The 20065-nt window shown below is 43.0% G+C and overlaps 1 protein-coding gene and 1 long non-coding RNA gene across 2 annotated transcripts in view; one reads left to right on the top strand and one right to left on the bottom strand.

Moving 5' to 3' along the window:
- Window positions 1–19015, bottom strand: part of LANCL3 (LanC like family member 3) — a 118968-nt gene extending 99953 nt beyond the window's left edge. The window contains exon 1 of the mRNA XM_055393914.2: window positions 18120–19015. Coding sequence (XP_055249889.2) covers window positions 18120–18692 — 573 coding nt within the window. The 5' untranslated portion in view covers window positions 18693–19015. The remainder of the gene's footprint in view (window positions 1–18119) is intronic.
- A 174-nt stretch (window positions 19016–19189) lies between these two features.
- Window positions 19190–20065, top strand: part of LOC148773262 (uncharacterized) — a 201957-nt gene continuing 201081 nt past the window's right edge. The window contains exon 1 of the long non-coding RNA XR_016036970.1: window positions 19190–19580. This is a non-coding gene — a long non-coding RNA (uncharacterized LOC148773262). The remainder of the gene's footprint in view (window positions 19581–20065) is intronic.

Here is a 20065-nt window from a genome sequence, read left to right as displayed (position 1 = left end):
AAATCAATATTCATTAAGCAAAACCATGTTCAATGATTACTATTTCCTTTCTCCATTTCCCCCTGCAAGATAACTTCCTTTTCTTTCTATATTTTTTGGTTTTCTACTTTGTCTATACCAAATTCGCACCTTAACTTTCTGACAAATTTGTATAACTCGTCTAGGTATAGCCAAGCATATCAGGTAATTCATCTATTTTATTATTTTTCTCTTAGCATCATCCTGGCTGTAGCTCTGCTTCAGTACTTAGGCTTCCTTCAAGACTTGATACCCAGCTGCCATCCAGGCTGTCCTTTACCATCACTCTTGAAGTTTTCTGATCTCATCTGCACTGGAGCTCCATGTTTTGAAACCTCATACTTCCCTATTTCTCGGTTCATTCCACCAACACCATGGACCTCCCTCAAAAATGTTTTACCAGCTTCTGCAGTGTTCCAGACAGTGGCTGGTTCATTTGGAACGTCTGGTCTGTAAGTTCTTTAAATACATTCTGTGAAGCAAAATTACCTATGCTTTACACTTTTGAAAGAAAAAAAAAATGTGTTGTTTTTTTTTTTTAGAACTTGCAAAGAATTTTTTTTTCTACTCTCACAGTTGATTGATAATTTTGGCTGCTACAGAATTCTAGTTGATAATTCTCTCTGTGAACTTAGGAGGCCTTGCTCCACTGTCCAGTAGCTTCTTAAGCTGCTACTGAAAATCCAGTGCAAATCCTTTTAAGGAAGCAGTTTTACTTTTCTTCTTAGAAGCCTTTAGAATCTTTTTCTATCCAACATTGCTGGGAAGGGGGTCCCTTAAATCTGTTTTTCACATTTGCCCCACAGTTCCAGAAGCCTGGAAGTACTGGGAAGATTACACCTCCATCTAGTAGTGAAATACTGGTGGGAGTGCTTGACTCAAGTCAGGACAAACTATGAGATGCTATCTGCCCTCCGGGGTTCTTTAAAAAATGAGATGGAAGCTGTAACTCAGCCTAAAAATCATACCTTTGCTTGGCTTCCCACCCTTCACTGTTTGCTTTCCTCCTATACTGGTTTCTCTGAGAGTCCTTCCTGAATGAAGTATATCCACACCTCAGAGGCAACTTCTGGAGAGCTTAGCCTAAGAGTATCACCGAGTTGCTCAGGTTTGTGAAAGGATGTATCAAAGTTGCAACTGACAAAGTTGAAGCTGAGACTAACTGGCTTCTGGAACTTCAGAATCCATGCAGAGCACTCTCCTGTACCACCTTTTTATTCACTCTTAAGCTAAACTTCAAAAACACCTTGAAGTTCAGAGAGTCAAGTTCAAACTATCATTCCAGGTGTCTTGGCGGTACAACTCGCTCTCCTCTTGGCCATGAATACTTCAGTAGAAAAACACACAGAAGTCTTATCTGACTTAAATCTCTAGAAGCAGCTCTGTAATCAGGAAGACGTAGGTTCAACTACTTGCCCAACTGTGTGATGCCAGGCAAGTTCCTGAACCTAAGTCCCAGTATTTTCCCCTGAAATGGATATAATATTTTCATCACAGTACCTGTCATAGAGTCAGTCCTATCTTTCGAGTTATTTTCTGGTGGCGGTGGTGGTAAGTTTGTGGTACTGCCACTGTACGGCCTTCACCCAGTTCCCACATTTCAGAGATGTTAGGCCAAGGTTAAGAGTATAAGGCAGTTGTTCTAAAAATGTAGTCTCCAGACAAGCAGCAGCATCAGTGGAAACTTGTTCACAGTGCAAAGTCTCAGGTCTGACTCCAGATCCATTGAATCAGAAACTCTGGGGCTGGAACAAGTCCTCCAAGGGATTCTCATACACGTTCAAGTGTGAGAAACACTGACCTAAGGCCACAGATCTGGGAAAGATATTATGGAACCCCATGGAGACAAAGGCCACAGACCTAGAGACAGCTGTTGGGGTATTGGAGATTTTAGGCAGAACTAATGGCTATACTTTATTTTCTTGGGTTCCAAAATCACTGCAGATGGTGACTGCAGCCATGAAATTAAAAGACGCTTGCTCCTTGGAAGAAAAGTTATGACCAACCTAGACAGCGTATTAAAAAGCAGAGACATTACTTTGCTGACAAAGGTCCATCTAATCAAAGCTATGGTTTTTCCAGTATGTATGGATGTGACAGAGTATAAAGAAAGCTGAGCGCCGAAGAATTGATGCTTTTGAACTGTGGTGTTGGAGAAGACTCTTGAGAGTCCCCTGGGGTGCAAGGAGATCCAACCAGTCCATCCTAAAGGAAATCAGTCCTGAATATTCATTGGAAGGACTGATGCTGAAGCTGAAACTCCAATACTTTGGCCACTTGATGCGATGAACTGACTCATTGGAAAAGACTCTGATGTTGGGAAAGATTGAAGGCAGAAGAAGGGGATGACAGAGGATAAGATGGTTGGATGGCATCACCAAATCAATGGACATGAGTTTGAGCAAGCTCCGGGAGTCAGTGATGGACAGGGAAGCCTGGCATGCTGCAGTCCATGGGGTCACAAAGAGTCAGACATGACTGAGTGACTGAAATGACTGAATGGATATACATGGCAAGTCAATTATTAGGGATAAGAAGAAATCATAATGATGCCTTTACTATTAGAGTATGTGCCCAGTTACTCAGTCATACCTGACTCTTTGTGACCCCATGGACTGTTGTTGCCTGTCAGGCTCCTCTGTTCATGGGGTTGTCCTGGCAAGAACACTGGAGTGGGTTGCCATTTACTGCTCCATTACTATTAGAGTAGTGTAGTTATAAATGTCAAGATCATGTCATAAATGAGTATGAATAGGAGCTAAAGAGTAGATTTAAGTTTGTAAAACTGACAGTGAGTCTATACATATGTCACAGCCTTGAAATGCAAATAGAAAAGTTCACTAATGCAAGAAAAACATAACTTCTGGGCCCAGAAGCTGAAGAAACACTTGGAAGAATTCTTAATTGTATTAATCCTTTGCTGAGACAAGCTACTGACTGTACATGATCTGGAACATTTGCTGAGGAAAACTCATTTGAAACTGTCACTTCACCAGAGAGGCAACTACTGAAGTCTGCCTGAAATTCTGAATTAGTGCCATACAAGCAAATTATCTTTAGAAGCAAAGATGAGGATTTAAGAGCAGGAAAGAGCTCCTTGAATCTCCCCCTCAGATTCTGGGGGGAAAGAGAGCAAAAAACCAAACATCCCAACATCACCTGCATAGCAAATCACTGCTGATAAAGCCAATTAGGTGATTTACTCTGAGAAGCACAAATCAGACACAGGAAAACCAATTCCTAGATTAAGTCTTCAAAGAGCCTGACCTTAGCATAAAGAGAAAAGAACACCCTTTTCCTGGAGGAACCAAAGTGCAGAGGGTAACTTGAACAGGTTCAGGTTCCAGGGGTGATGACCAGCCACTCAATTTACTTTGACACATAATCTCTCTGAGCGGCTCAGCTTAATCTCCTGTGTGGCAGAGAAAAGAATATTTCTGTCCAGCACTTTATAGCCTCTGTTTGAAGATCTCAAAGCTTTGCTGTTGTGATTAGGGGCATAGCAGCTCTGAATACCACCACAGGGAATATTAGATGGGCTAAACTTCCCCCTAAAACACACCTGTATCATTTAGTCCACAGAGGGTCTCACTTCACATTAATGACAATATTCAAAATACTAATAAAACAAGGACTGACTTTATACAGAGTCTTTACTATGTGCCTAACAGACTCCTCTGCTAAGCGTGTTACACGCACATTCTCAGTGGATCTTCCTACCACACCTAAGAAGGCGGTGCTCGCCTTACCTTTTGCAGATGAGGAAATCAAACTTTAAAGATGCTAAAGTAACCTGGCTAAGGTCAACCAGGATGGAGCCACGATTCAACACCAAGGCTATGGGACTCTGAAAGCCCTGTTCTTAACCATCATCTTTTAATGCCTTCATTGAGATGCTAACATATTTCGACAGCTGCAGTGGGTGATAACTCATGCAACTCTCTTTGCCTCACAAGGAAATAAGAAACATTTTAAATAGGAAAATTATGTTACTGAAATGTGCATGAGAACAATACTCCCTTTCTGGTGGATCACTGGAACTCTTCAGCCTTAGATGGTTGTAAAGTCTGTTAAGGATGTGGCTCCCTTCTAAAGTTATTGTAGGAGTGGAGATTCAGCTGGTCCCCACAGTGCTTGCTTTGGATTGGTGATGCTTCGGTTGCCATGGACACCAGATTTCAATACACCACTGAGCATGAGGAATCCATTCCATGCAAAGCAATGGAGCCAGCAGATGGGCACAGTAACAGCTAGCTGCACATAATGCTATGACCAATATTTGTTTTGCCACCTCTCATTTAGATGATGTTCTCAGCCATGAAGCTTGTATGACAGTCTCTCATCTGAGAACCAGCTTCTTTATGGCCCAGGTAGCAACGCTCACACTTCAATGTGTCAAAGGTGTTCATTTGTCTGGGTTGTTGAATGGGTAAAGCTGTTCAGATAAAGAAATGTGACCTTACACAAAACACATCTTTGTTCAGCTTGCTAAAAGAAAGAATGGATCAAATGACTTCTTGAAAATTCCATTTGTTCAAGTGGCTAGGACCCCAGGAATAATGAGGCTGTTAACTTGGTAGGTTTCCTTAGTAACTAAATCCATAAAGACAATAACTAGGAAAAGATAAGAGGTACTTCGATACATGTAAATAATGCATGAGAACAACATGTTTTCCTTTGACTCAAACCGACATCCAAGGCACTGTACTTAATTAGTGAATGTAGGTCAGGGTAATCAGTAAAAGTGAATCTTGAAGAGAAACACTGACTTGGACACATCATGGACTGCTGGCCAGTTTACCAAGAGACCATCTTCACATGGGGATATTAAAGGACGCTCTTCCCCTGCTACACAGAGGAAATCTATTGTGCATTGTGTAGGAGCCAGTCAAGAGACAAACATCTTTCATTAACCAGTGAAAAGGAAATTAGCCAAATTAATACAATCTGTCATTTTCACATTCAGAAGTCATAAATACAGCGCAGTTCCATTAAAACCACCTTCTTATGGAACACTGGGAGGTCAGGTTACTGGCAAAACAAATAATTCAGAACATGTAAAAGAACTTTTATTATGCACATTTCCCCAATTTATTTATTCAGTAATAAGAAAATTATGAACCATGCTCTCCAAATAATTACAAGTAATAAGTTTAGTTTTTAGTGGAAGGTATATTAGTGGACTAATTTAAAGGGATAAGTTATCTCTAAGGAAATCAAATTTATTCTGAGTGTTAAATCATTGTGTCAGAAAAAAACCAAAATGTCTAAGCATCTTCCATTTAATTTAGAGTTGGGGTGACACTCCTTTACGTCAGATTGGTAAATTTAACTGAATGATTCTAAAACAGGAGTGGTTCCATTCATGCCCTGAAAAATGATTAGAGCATCATGTTTTCAATCTGATGTGAGAATGATAAAGTGTCTCTTATTATGAAATCATTTAAAACTGCTGGAACATGGTCTATTTTGGCCTTTAAAGGAATTATAAAAAAAGAAAACATCTTTGTATATAGAGTGTAAAATTACATTTATCAGAAAAAAAGGAAATCCAAACATTCACTCATAGATGTTAACAGAATCCTTAAACCTGCAAAAAGTCCTTCAGCAGCACCTACGAATTGGAGAGCTGATATTCTGGCATTTGTGGAAGAAGTCATTTTCAGTAAAAAGGCCAACTGATGAACATCATGAAGTGGCGGGCGGTGGGGGGTGGGCAGGGATCAGTGAAATCTGTTGACAGGCAATCCCATAAAATTGACAAAAAATTAATGATTTCAAGGTTTTTACTCAAATCTGTTCAGTGAACCAGCAGTAACAGCAGCAGCATCTGGGAGCTTGTTGAGATACAGTGTCTTGGGCCTCACCCCAGATCTGCTGAATCAAAACCTGATTTTTAACAGGATCGCCAGGAGATCTGAATGCACAACGAAGTGTGAAGAGTGCTCATTGAAAGCACAGATTTGGCGACCAGCCTGTGTCAGATGGAACTCCACCTCTTCCACTGACTAGCTGTGGAACCTGGAACAAGTCCCACAGTCTCTCTGTGCCTCAGTTCCCTCACTGGGGAGGAGGAAGATAATACTGGTGCCTAGTCATAAGTATTAGAGAAAGCAATGGCAAGCCACTCCAGTACTCTTGCCTACAAAATCCCATGGACGGAGGAACCTGGTAGGCTGCAGTCCGTGGGGTCGCTAAGGGTCGGACATGACTGAGCAACTTCAGTTTCACTTTTCACTTTCACACATTGGAGAAGGAAATGGCAACGCACTCCAGTGTTCTTGCCTGGAGACTCCCAGGGACGGAGGACCCTGGTGGGCTTCCGTCTATGGGGTCACACAGAGTCGGACACGACTGAAGTGACTTAGCAGCAGCAGTCATAAGTATTGGTACTAAATGACATAATATATGGAAAGGGCTCATGACAGGGTGGACACTAAGTGATCAAGTAGTGCTAGTTCTTATGTCCTTTTATCCATCACAGGGTTCCGGATCAAGAGTAACAAAGGATCCAAGCTACAGCCCATGGAAATGACGCATTTCCTGATACGTCTATAATCAAACAATTATGAAGTGGACTTAGCTTACAAAAATACAGCTTCCCCAACCTGCTGTCATTTCAAGCCAAACTGCCAGGTTTACTTGCGCAATGTACAACATACCACTGCTTACAAGCCAGGGACCACTCAGATTCAGAATGGGTGAAATCCTGTATACGCATTTTGTTCAGTGAGTATTGAATGAAAAGATAAGCGGACACATTTTCTATCGGAGAAATCTCCATCTTCACTTTTTTTTTTTACCCATCAGTCTGCCGTATATTAAAAAGTCTGATGAAACCGAGTATTGACAATAATGTGGGAATGCAGGCACTCCCGAATGCTCGTGGAGGGAATGGAAATTGATGTAACCTTTCTGGATAGCAGCTTGATAATCTCCATCAAGTGAAAAACAGCTATAAACTTTGACTCAGCAATTGGGTTTTAAAAATTTATCTTACATATTTACTTGTAACAGAAGGCAAAGATACATATACAGACACATATATGTATATATTATATGTAAATGTCATATATGTATATATGTACATTATCTGTATTACTGTTTATACTTTACAGCATTAATTCTGATAGCAAAAAAGGAAAAAAAATGGAATCAACTTAATGTTTATAATGGTTAAATTGTGGTATAGCCATTAAATCAAACCAGTATAAAGAATGAGACCTCTCTATGCTGTGCTGTTAGTTGCTCCGTCGTGTCCGACTTTTTGAGACCCCATGTACTATAGCCCACCAGGCTCCTCTGTCCATAGGGATTCTCCAGGCAAGAATACTGGAGTGGGTTGCCATGCCCTCCTCCAGGGGATCTTCCCAACCCAGGGATTGGACCCAGATCTCCCGCATTGCAGGAGGATTCTTTACTGTCTGAGCCACCAGGGAAGCTCAAGAATACTGGAGTGGGTAGCCTATCCCTTCTCCAGGGGAAGTTCCCGACCCAGGAATCGAACTGGGGTCTCATGCATTGCAGGCGGATTCTTTACCAGCTACCAGGGAAGGCACACATGAAAACAAGGTGTGTCACATATATATGCACACACACATACACACACACACACAGAGAATATCACATAAATGGGCAAAAATACAGGTAGTTTACATAACCAGAATATTGCTTAAAAAGAAAATGGTTTATGTTCAAAGAGGACTTTTTAAAACAAGCATACCTTGTTTTCTGCTGCTTCGTAGACATTCCATTTTTATTTTTATTATTTTACAAATTGAAGGTTTGTGGCAACACTGTGTCAAGCAAATCAGAGTCATTTTTCCAACAGCATTTGTTCACTCTGTCTCTGAGTCACATTTTGGTAATTCTTCCAACATTTCAGACTTTTTCATTATTATATTTGTTATGATGGTCTGTGATCAGTGATCTTTGATGTTAGTACCATGACTCACTAATGGTAGGCTGAGAGGGTTAGCATTTTTTAGCAATAAAGTATTTTTTAATTAAGGTGTGCACTTTGTTTTTTAGACATAATGATTACACACTTAACAGACTAAAGTATAAGTGTAAATGTAACTTATCTGCACTGGGAAATCAAAATATTCATGTGAGTTGCTTTATTGAGATATTAACTTTATTCCAGTGGTTTGGAACTGAATCCACAGTATCTTTTAATATGCCTGTATATCTTCCTGGATCCTCTTACTGTTTGTGTTTACCCTGTATGACAGTAATAATTTTAAAGAAAAACTTGGGGAAAAAAACTCTCAAAACAATCTAACATTTATACCTTCAGGAACCAGAGGGCGGGGTTGGGGCAACCTAAGCCTAAAGTTGGCAGAAGAAAGGAAATTATAAACAAACATTAGGGTCAAAGTAAATGAAATGGAGAACAGGAATACAGGAGAAAAGAATCAATGAAATTAAGAATTGGTTCTCTGAAATGACAAAATTGACCAACTTTAGCTAGACTAAGACAAAAAGAAAACTCAAAATCAGAAACTAAAGAGGGGACATCAAAAATGATACCACAGAAATACAAAATATCTTAAGAGACTACTATGAACAATTAATTATATGCCAACAAGTTGGACAATCTAGAAGAAATCGATAAATTCCTAAAAACATGCAACTTACCAAGACTGAATCATGATGAAACAGAAATCTAAACAAACCAATAATGAGTAAGGATACTGAATCACTAATAAAACATCTCCCAACAAAGGAAAGTCCAGGACCAGATGGTTTCACTAGGAAATACTACCAAACACTGAAAGAAAAATTAGTGTCAATCCTTCCCAAACTCTTCCAAAAGAAGAGGAGGGGCCACTTCCAACTTCATTTTATGAGGCCAGAATTATTCTCATACTAAAGTCAGAAGAGGACACTACAAGAAAAGAATACTATAGGCCAATATTCCTGATGAACATAAATGTAAAATTTTAACAAAATACTAGCAAACTGAATTCAAGAGCACATTAATGGGATCATACCCAAGGACTTAATCCTTGGGATATAAGGATGGTTCAACATATGCAAATATGTGAGATGATGGATGTGTTAATTAACTATATGGTGAGAATTCTTTTACAGAGTATACATACATCAAACTGCCACAACGCACACTTTAAATATCTTACAATTTTGTCAATTATACCTCAGTACAGTTGAAAACATGAAAATAAAAATGTATATACAGTACAAAAGACACTGCATGCCACATAGTCTGTTCAATAAGTGATGGAAAGAGTAAAAAAAAAATTTTCCTTAAAAATGTGATACATCACATTAATATGGAAGTGGAAGTGTTAGTTGGTCAGTCTTATCCGACTCTTTGAGACCCAATGGACTATAGCCTGTCAGGTTCTTCTGTCCAGGGAATTCTCCAGCAAGAATACTAGAGTGGGTTGCCATTCCCTTCTCCAGGGGATATTTCTGACCCAGGGTTCGAACCCGGGTCTCCTTCACTGCAGGAAGATTCTTTACCATCTGAGTCACCAGGGAATCCCTCACATTAATATAATGAAAGATAAAAATCATGAATGTCCCAATAGATGTCGATAGGAATTTGACAAAATTCAACATCCTTTCATGATAAAAAGTGAACAAATTGGGTATAAAAGGGATATACCTCAATATAATAAATGCCATATATGACAAGCCCATAGCTAACATCACACTCAGTGGTAAAAGGTTGAAAACTTTTACTCCAAGATCAGGAACAAGACAAGGCTGCCTACTCTCACTCTTATTCAACATACTACTGAAGTTTTAGCCAAAGCAATCAGGCAATAAAAAGAAATAAAAGATGTCCAGATCAGAAAGGAAGAAGTAAAACTTTGCAGATATAATTATATATATAATTATATAGTAATTATATAGTAATATAATTATGATATAATCTTACATACAGAAAATTCTCAAGACTCTACAATAAAATTGATGGAACTAGTAATTCAATAAAGTTGCAGTTATAGCATCAACATACAAAAGTCAGTTGTGAGTCTATATGCTAAGAAAACAACAAACTATCTGAAAAATAAAGAAATTTCACTATAATAGCATCAAAAATAAAATACTTAAAAGTAAGTTTAACAAAGCAGGTGAAAAATTTGTACACTGAAAACTGTAAGACTTTGATGAAAGAAATTAAAGATAAATAAATGGAAAGACATTCTGTGTTCATGGATCAGAAGGATTGATATTATTAAGATGTTCATACTACTAAGGACTTCCTTGGTGGCTCAGATGGTAGAGAAACGTAAAGTTGCTCAGTCATGTCTGACTCTTTACAACCCCATGAACAGTAGCCTACCAGGCTCTGTGGTCCATTGGATTTTCCAGGCAAGAATACTGGAATAGGCTGCCATTTCCTTCTCCAGGGGATCTTCCCAGCCCAGGGATCAAACCCAGGTCTCTTGCATTGCAGACAGACGCTTTACCATCTGAGCCACAGAATCTGCGTGCAATGCAGGAGACCCGGGTTTGATCCCTGGGTTGGGAAGATCCCCTGAAGGAAGGAATGGCAACCCACTCCAGTGTTCTTGCCTGGAGAATTCCATGAAAAGGAGCCTGATGGGCTACAGTCCATGGGTCGCAAAGAATCAGACACAATTGGTCCTTTACCAGAACATGACTGGGCTTCCCTGGTGGCTTCCCTGGGCTTCCCTGGTGGCTCAGTCAGTAAGAATCTGCCTGCAATGCAGGAGACCACCTGCCGTGCAAGAGGCCAGGATTGGATCCCTAGGTCAGGAAGATTCCCTGGAGAAGGAAACGGCAACCCACTCCAGTATTCTTGCTTGCGAAATCCCATGGACTGAGGAGCCTGGCAGGGTACAGTCCATGGGATGGCAAGAATTGTATACGACTTAGTGACTAACCACCACCACTACTCAAAGCTATCTATAGATTCAGTGCAATTGCTATCAAAATTTTAATGTCATTTTTCACAGAAAGAAAAACAGAGTCCTAAAATTCATACATAACCAAAAAAGACCCCAAAGAGCCAAATAAATCTTGAGAAAGAGATCAGAGCTAGAGGTACCATACTTCCTGATTTCAAACTGTATTACAAAGTTATATTATCAAAACAGTATGGTACTGACATAAAAACAGACAAAACAGTATGATACTGATATAAAAACAGATCAATGGAAGAGAATCAAGAGCCCATAAATATAGTCCCACATATATGGTCAACTAACATCTGATATGAGAGCCAAGAATACTTAAAGGGGAAAGAATATTCTCAATAATAAGCAATATTGAGAAAACTGGATAACTACATGCAGAAAAATGAAATTGGACCCTTATCTTACACAACTCACAAAAATTAGCTTGAAATGGATTAAAGACTTAAACACAAGATCTGAAAATGTAAAACTCCTACAAGAAAGCATAGGGGAAAAGCTCCTTGACATTGATCTTGGCAATGATTTTCTAGATATAACACCAATAGCATAAGCAACAAAAGCAAAAAATAAGTGGAACTACATCAAACTAAAATGCTTCTGCACAGCCAAAAGAAACAATTAACAAAAAGAACAAGCAACCTACACTGTAGGAGAAAATACCTGTAAACCACATTTTGGTAAGAGGTTAAAATTCAAAATATAAAAAGAACTCATACGAAATACAAAGCAAACAATTCACTTTTTAAAATGGGCAGAGGAACTGCATAGACATCTCTCTGAAGGTGAAATACAAACAGTCAACAGGTGGATGAAAAGGTATTCTGTATCACTAACCATCAGGGAAATGCAAATCAAAACCACAATGAGGTATATTCTCACATCTCTCAGAATGGCTACCATCAAAAAGTGTTAGCGAGGATGCAGAGAAGAGAGAACCCTGTACACTGTTGGTAGTAACCTAAATTGGTACAACAACTAGCGACAGCAGTATGGATGCTCCTCAAAAAAGTGAAAAGAGAACTAGCATATGACCCAGCATTCCCACTTCTGGGTATTTATCCAAACAAAATCAAAACAGGATCTGGAGGAGGTATCTTTATCCCCATGTTCATCGTAATATTGTTGACAAGAGTCAAGGAAGTGAGAAGTCATGAGACAGACCTTGGTAAGTGAGCCAAAAGGCAGACACTTTGGTAACCATCCAACAGCCATTCCCTCCTCCTTTCTTGAAAGAATCTGCATCCACTGATAAGAGGCTGGAAATAAAGAATACTAGCCTTTCTGGCCTCCCCAGAAACCAGGAGTGGTCAGTGCTGGGTTGCTGACCAAGTGCTGGGCAATGAGGCAGAATGGAAATTCTTTAAGGACAGACTGTTCCATATGATAAGAAAAAAATTCAAGGAAAAAAACAAACCCAGCCTCAGTTACATGAGAACACAATGCTTGGAAAGAGAGTAGTCATCTTGCAATCCTGAAGAGTGCAACAGTTCACCAAGGCTTCCCTGGTGGCTCAGTGGTACAGAACTCGCCTGCAATGCAGGAGGCGCAGGAGCCACCAGTTCGATCCCTGGGTCACGAAGATCCCCTGGAGGAGGGCATGGTAACCCACTCCAGTATTCTTGTCTGGAGAATCCCATGGACAGAGGAGACTGTCCTTAAGGTTGCAGAGAGTTGGACATGACAAGCAGCTTAGCATGCACAGCTCACACACCCAGAATAGCAGAGAAAAAGGCTGGAAAGGGCTTGGGTTCTAATGATTTTCCTGAGTTGCTTAACCAATCCTGGAATGACCTAGCTCTACACTCCTTGTCAAGTGAGGTCATAAGTGTTCCCATTATTTAAACCACTTTTTATCAGGCATTCTGTTATATCCAGCTAAGGGCATCCCCATTTAGCTGCCAACCACATGCTTAGGAATTAGCTAAGGACCCAGTGAACAATCTAGCAAAAGGCTTTTTCCTTTAATCATGGCAGGAAGATAGATTCCTTGGGCATAATTGTCTATGTGATACTCAGAATCACTTTCGATTTTTTGTTAGTAGGGGCATAACATGGATTTCATTAAGCAGCTACTCTGTGCCAAGCACTACACTAGGCACTTTATCTTGGGTGAGTCATCGCAGCCACCTCCAGACCAGTCCCCTTTGGCCAAGAAAAGAAAATCACATCTCTATTTTCTCCAACCTTATTTAAACAGCTTGGCATTGCGTTTTATTACAAATGCAGACCACAAACCACCAGGAGTGCTCGTGACTTTGCCACCTATAGAAATCACAGATACGGTCATGTCACACTGCAGTTGTTGAAGACATCTTGAAATATCACTGCCCCTTGTCACTGTTGCAAACGGACCATACTCCTTAGGCCCCACTGCAAAAACGCTCTGAATGTGTTAATCAAGCGGCACATATGCTAGTGCATCACACGTTTGGAAAATGTTTTGGTAACTGAATGTTAAGGTAATTGGCTTCCTTTGTAATCCTGTGTGTTTTATTTTCTGCATCTAAAAACGTTCTTCTCAAAAGAAGTACTGGAGGTTTTACCAGATTTACAAAGGAGTCCTTGGCACGAAAGGGGTTTTTAGATTCCCTCTAAAATGTCCTCCTGTGACCTTTCTTAATACTGTTCAATCCACTGTCTATACAGAAAACCAATCTGTATCATTGTTTTATAAGGTTAATCAGATGAAGACATTGCCCTATTTCCAACTGAAATGCCCAACTCCTAACTTTGCCCAGCCAGACCTGCCTTTCCCCTGCTCACAGCTCCTCCCTGGCCTCTAGCCCTCCAGCCTTTGCTTACTCTTCTTCGTCAGTCTGGGCCACCACCTTCCTTTTCTTGGAAATCTCCAAGCAGTTTCCTGCCTCGGGGGCTTTGTCCTTGCCATCCCCTCAGCCTGGAATGCCTGCTTTTAAGGCAGCCGCTTCATTCTCATGCTTCAGTGATGAGCCAGGACGCCACCTCCACTGGGAATCCTTCCCCGCTAGTGTATGCCAGGCAGCACCCCTCCTCCAACCCTGGGCTCCCACCCCGCCTGCACTTACTTCCTGTTTACTTCCTTCCAAGCACTTCTGACAACATAACTATATTGATTTTTGTTCACTGCTCAACCCTGGCATCTAGCAAGGTTTCGGGCATACGGACAAACCTGACATTCACTGAGTTGAGTGAATGACAGAATAAGCGAAGGAGGAAGCTATCATTTGTCCATTTTCAAGTGAGGAAATTCAGGCTCCAAGATGTTAAAATTATTTGTCCAAGGTCACCCAGGAGTAAAAGTTATTATTTTAACTGTGGTTCCCCAGGCCTCCTCCTTAACCCCACCACCATTCTCACTTCCTTTCCCCTGCTACATTTCCACCAATCTGGAAAGCAGAGCAGACCAATGCAAGTTTTTACAGTGTGATTTCTTAAGACTTCAGTGTTCCATTTCATAAGGATATCTGCCTAACAAACCCTCTAAGGCAGCAGTCCCCAACCTTTTTTGCACCAGGGACCAGTTTCCTGGAAGACACTTTTCCCATGGATGGGGGCGGGGATGGCTTTAGGATGATTCAAGCGCATTACATTTACTGTGCACTTTATTTTTATTATCATCACATCAGCTCCACCTCGAATCATCCATCAGGCATTAGATCCCGGAGGCTGGGGACCCTTGTTCTAAGCTATTTCCCTGGAGTATTTCCAGGAAGGCCAAATTAATCAAAAATATATTACCTGGAGAGAATGGTTCTGTCTGTATGTCTGTCTACACACACACACACTTTTTTCCATCTCTCAATCTTCTAAACAAATACAAACAATAAAATAAGATGTAAGGAAGAAAGTTCAGAAAAGGGTAGATGAAGGAAGAAAAAAAATACAGATAAACCGAATGTAAATTTTAGTATATAAGAATGCAGGTGATACGGTATTGCACACAAGCTGTGTGGACCACGATTCTGACCACATGCTTCCTGGAGCCAACATAAAGTGAGCAATGTGATCAGTTATACAACTCATCCTGGAGATTTAAAAAGATTCAATTCATTTCCAGAAGGAGCACATCTCTTCCTGTTTCAAAGCCCTGAGAGAAATTCCTCTTGTGGGTTGTTAAAACGAAAAGTACGGTAGGATATAGTAATCAGTATCCTAAACAACTTTATAAATAAATATACAAGCTTCACAAAACAGCATCTTAGCTGGTATTACTGCCTTGCTATTCAGAGTGTGATCCCTGGACCGTCAGCAGCACCTTGACAGAAATGCAGAGTCTCAGGCCCAATACCAGGTCTGCTGAAACAGAATCTGTATTTTATTAACATGACCTGCAGGTGATGCCTATAATGTTAAAGTTTAACAAACACTGGTCTAGTGGTTAAGCTTGCTTTGAGGTCAAATTTGTAAGAAAGTAGTGTTCATTTATTCACACATTCAACAAATACTTACTGATACCTTGGCAGTAGGAAAGGATTTTTTAAGCTCTTACGGAAACAGGAAAGGATTATTTTAAACATAACATCAAAGGCACCATCATAAAGGAAAATACTGGTAAATGGGATGCTATTAGAACCGAGTGATGAAGCAAAGCATCGAAAATATTTCCACCACAACCAAAACAAGGAAAGTTGAGAACCCACATATGTACCAGGTACAATCTTAATGCGTAAGTCCATCAATGAAATGGAAACCCTCTGCTCTTATGGAGCTACGTTCTAACTGAAGAAGACATATAGAAAATAAGTTAAATGAAGCAAGAAAAGGGTCTAAGTCAGGGGACAGGTGGCAGTCTTAAACAGGGTGGATAGGGAAGAACTCATTGAGGAGAGAACCCAGACAAGGTCAGGGAGCTAACTATAAAAAGAGACAGGGAGAGAATATTCCAAGCAGAGGGAACAGCGAGTACAAACACCCTGAGACAATAAATGCCTGAAACAGCAAGAAGGCCCGTGTGGTTGAAGCAGAGTGAGCAAAAAGTAGAGTAGGTAAGCTGGGGTCAGATCACATGGCGCTTTGTCAGCCATTTTAAGGATCTTGGCTTTAATTGTGCAATGAGCAGCCACTGGAGAAAATAGGGAGCCATTGCAGGACGGTGAGCAGGGTAGTGACATAATGAAAAATGTTTATAAGAAGCCTGGTTTCTCAGAGGTACATGGAATGGCTGGAGTGAGAGAAGCTAGCTGAGAGTACTAATCCCAGTACAGGGTAATTCACTCATTCAACTATTTATTAGGTGGCAGAGATGTGTCAAGTAGGGTGGGGAGGAGTTAGACCAGGGTGATAACCGAGGGCACTGCCAAGAGGAAAGTGAATATAAATGACATTGGAGGGAAAGAAACCCAGGGCAGAATGATAGATTATTCATAGAGAAATGACAGAAGTTTGCAATTCAATTCAATCAAGGTTTATGGATCATCTACCCAGGGCAAAGCCATATGCAGGCTAGGACATGGGGGTGGGGATGGTGCAGAAGACTTGTATTTTCCCCTCAAAGGGCTTCAAGCCTGGCATGCTTAGCCTCTGTCCTTTCATGCCTGAACTTTTTGGATGACCACAGCTGAGGCTGCCACTGAGACTAGCTGATTTGCTCAAGTTAAGAGCTTTGTTTTGCTTTAAAAAAAAAAAAAACAGCCTTGGAACTTGTTCTGTCTCCTGGGAGCAGGGGCGAGAGCACCTCAACTTGATTAGTATAAAAAGATAGATCCAGTTTGGCAGCAGGGCACGAGAGGTCTTAAGAAATGTCTTTGTGGATCAGCACTGCAGACTGGCCCTGGGCCACCAGTCTTCAGGCAAGGAGTCCTTTTGATCGGATGCCACCTGCGCATGACCTGATGGTTCTTCCACTCTGCCATTCCATTCTGGAGAAGAGCATAGAAAGGGAAAGCAGTGTGTGTAAGAAAAACAACTAGGGGGAGAAATCCCCACAAATTTGAAAACCACCTGCCACCAGACTGCAAGGTCTGAGGAGCAGATGCAAATATAATGCAAATGCTATGTAAATAGCCTGGTGGCCTTCTCAGAGGTTTTCTACAACTGGAAAGGCCCTTGGGAAACTGCTAGTTGGTAACAGTGACTCTGAAGCAGAGTGAACTATTTCAAGACAACTTTGTCACACAACCCTTTGCTTCCCTGCTAGCACAGTGCACAGTCTTTAGTAATCTTTCTCACTTGAATTAACCTCATCTGCTATAAATTCAAAAAAAAAAAAATCAAGACTGCCTCTGTAGAGGTTATCTAAGTTAATTACACTTTAAAAACACTGTGTACCTTTAATTTGTCTTCAAAGGCTTCTCTCACCCAAATGGAGCCAAGTTAAATGTGTCACTTCCTCCCTAAACAGTATTTGGCTCCAATGGGTTATGAATGAAGTGCCTCTCTTTCAGTTCTAGCTACTATGATCCTTTGGAGGACTTTTTTTTCCCCTACACCACAGAAACTGGCACTCTCTCTTCTAATATCCACACGCTGTATTCAAAGTGAATCCAGGAAAAAAAGCAGTTGTGAAATCCAATTCACTTCAAGGAGCCCCTGGAAAGCTATTCATTAAGAAAACCTGTCCTGTCAAATATGCTGTCGTCTTGACAATCCTAACGATTCATTTTAAAATGGGGGAAAAAAAAGCACTTTCGATTACAATAGGGTAGAATTCTGTCTACATTTATGTATTTAAAAGAGGACACTCCCCTCATTTTATAGACCCGTGCAATTTACTGAATAGAAAGCAACACAGGAAGCACATACAGACCCGGGGGTCACAGAAACAACTTACCTTCACCTTAATGATGGAAACAATACTAGCATAGATCAGCCCAGTCCCAAACTTCTATGACTTTCTAGTATTCTGACATGCGAGGGTATTTCAGCTTTTGACAGGAGGGTTTAAAGGAAGGGAAATCTCTTTCATTTGGGATATGAAAAAATCTCACTTGAAAGGACCTCCAGACAACACCTGGGCAAAGAGGCATTTGGGGAGATGCCATGTCTCAGTAAAACACGAACAAAGAGCAAAGGCACTTTGCTGAGAATGAAAGCAGTGGGGGGAGGGCGGGGCAGGGGGAGACGGACAAAAGCAAGGAATAAGCCTCAAGAAACCACAGAGTCAAGAGAGTAACAAAGAGACGGAGACCAGCCGGGGCGCCGCTCCCGGAGCCGGGAGCCCGGTGGTAGGGCGGCGCGCGCCCCCTTGCGGCCGGGGTGGCCTCTTACCTCTTGGGCGAGTTTCTGCTTGAGCACGAGCGCGGCGCACAGGTAGCCCGCGCGGCCCACGAATAACTCGTCGGAGCCGCACTCGAGGAAGGAGACGGGCGCGCAGACGGCGCACAGAGCCCGGAACTTGCCCAGCGGCTGCACGTAGTCGGGCCGGCCTAGGGCGTGGTACACGAGCGTGGCCACGGCGTACACGCCCGCACCCCCGAGCAGGAAGGCGGCGCGGGTGTCGGCGTCCGGCTCGCCCCACTCCTCAGCGCGGGCGCACGCGTCTATGAGGCGCTTGGCCGAGCGCAGGTAGCGCTCCCGGGCCCCGGCGAAGAGCGGGCTCTGAGAGACGTGGTAGAGCATGTAGGCCACCCCGGCCACGCCGCCGTACAGTCCCCACTGGCAGCTGCTGGCCGCGGCCGCCACCCCCCGGCCCTCCGGGCCGCCCCCGAGCGGGGGCAGCTCCTGGAGGATGCGCTCGATGGTGGCGGTGACCAAGGGTGCCACCGCCTCCTCGCACTGGCCCGCCAGCAGGCTGCCCTGGTAGTCATCGAAGCGATTGGCAAAGCAGCGCTTGGTGTCCATGCTGCCGCCCGTGCCCCCCACCCAAGGCCGAGCCGGGGTCCGCTGGAGGGCGCGCCCTGCGGTCCCGCGCACCACCTCTCGCTCTTTGAGGCACTCGGATGGCGGTGGATGCAGCCGGGATGGAGCGAGGAGGCTGAGATGGGAGGTGACAAGAGGAGGCGGGCGCGAGGAAGCAGCGCGGAGCCGATTGCCAAGTGGGGCAGCGGACTGCCGCGAGGCTCCCTAGCGGCCCCGGCGAGCGCGGGGTATGCGCGTCGTGCGCCCGGCTCCCGGAGGCCGCGCCCTCGCCGAGGCCGCCCCCTCCTGCGCCGCCGCAGCTTGGCTTCCGCGCCAAGGGGCCGAGGTGATCTCCGGCAGGACCCGCGCGGGGGCCGCGCCACTCCTCCCGCTCCGCCCCCGACTCCTCCCCTCTCGGCTGAAGGCCAGGGACGCGCGGGACAGCGAGCCGGAAAGCCGAGGCTGGGCGTCCGCACACCTGGCCGGGAGGAGAAGACCTCGAGTCCCTCGTGTACTCCGAGGGTCAGCAGATCAGCCTCACCTGGAGCGTGTTAAAAATGCAGAGGCTCCGACTTCGCCCCCGACCTAGTGAATCACAATCAGCATATTTAGCAAGAGCCCCAGGTGATTCGCATGCCCAGGCAAGGTTGAGAAGCCGCGGAACTAGTAGAGGCTTCTGGGATTAAAAACTCAGCGCCCTCCTGAAAGTTGTGTTTTCGTCTCGGTCACTTTGGCGTTCTCAGTCTTCTGTTTCATCCCAAAGGCTGAGGGATTTGAATGCAGTAAAACGGTGAAATGCCCCAGAGGGAAACTTTTCCTCAGCCTTGGCTGTCGGGTTGTTTTTCTCGGAATCCCCAGGAGTAGAAGTTCAGAGAACCACACCAGGATAAGGTAAGGAAAGGAGATTCTGTCTTCTAGAGACCACCTCCGTCCCCAGATATATTCAGGCACCTTGTGCACCCCATAAATGTCCTGAGGTCATTAACCAATGAAGTTAAGGGTAAATGCTGCTGAGAATTTTAATTCGGCGTTTTGAACCATTTTCTGTGTGTCCTTAGTTATTTCCTTCACTCTTTTCCTTCCTTCCCATGTTTTTTTCCTTCTGTCCCCCTACCCCCTGCTCGTCCCACCTCAGGCATATTTGAAGTGGAAAAGTTAAAATTTTACATAACCTCCTGCTCCTTCTGTCTCTAACTCAGCTTGCTCCTTGCAAAGTCTGGATCACGTAGGTCACGTAGTGTCAGAAAGTGGGGACTTATAATACTAGGAACTGGAGTTTATCACACTCACCCTTGTCCTGCTCTTGCAATTGCCCAGCCCCTACAAACCTGCTTAATCATTCTTGTCCGTGTAAAGGTCAGGGACCCCCCACCCCA

This window comes from Moschus berezovskii, chromosome X, assembly GCF_049115385.1.
Source record: "Moschus berezovskii isolate FMDL1 chromosome X, NW_MosBer_1.0, whole genome shotgun sequence".
NCBI classification, from domain to species: domain Eukaryota; kingdom Metazoa; phylum Chordata; class Mammalia; order Artiodactyla; family Moschidae; genus Moschus; species Moschus berezovskii.
Note: the sequence above shows the minus strand (reverse complement) of the source record. Positions and strands in the feature narration are given on the sequence as shown.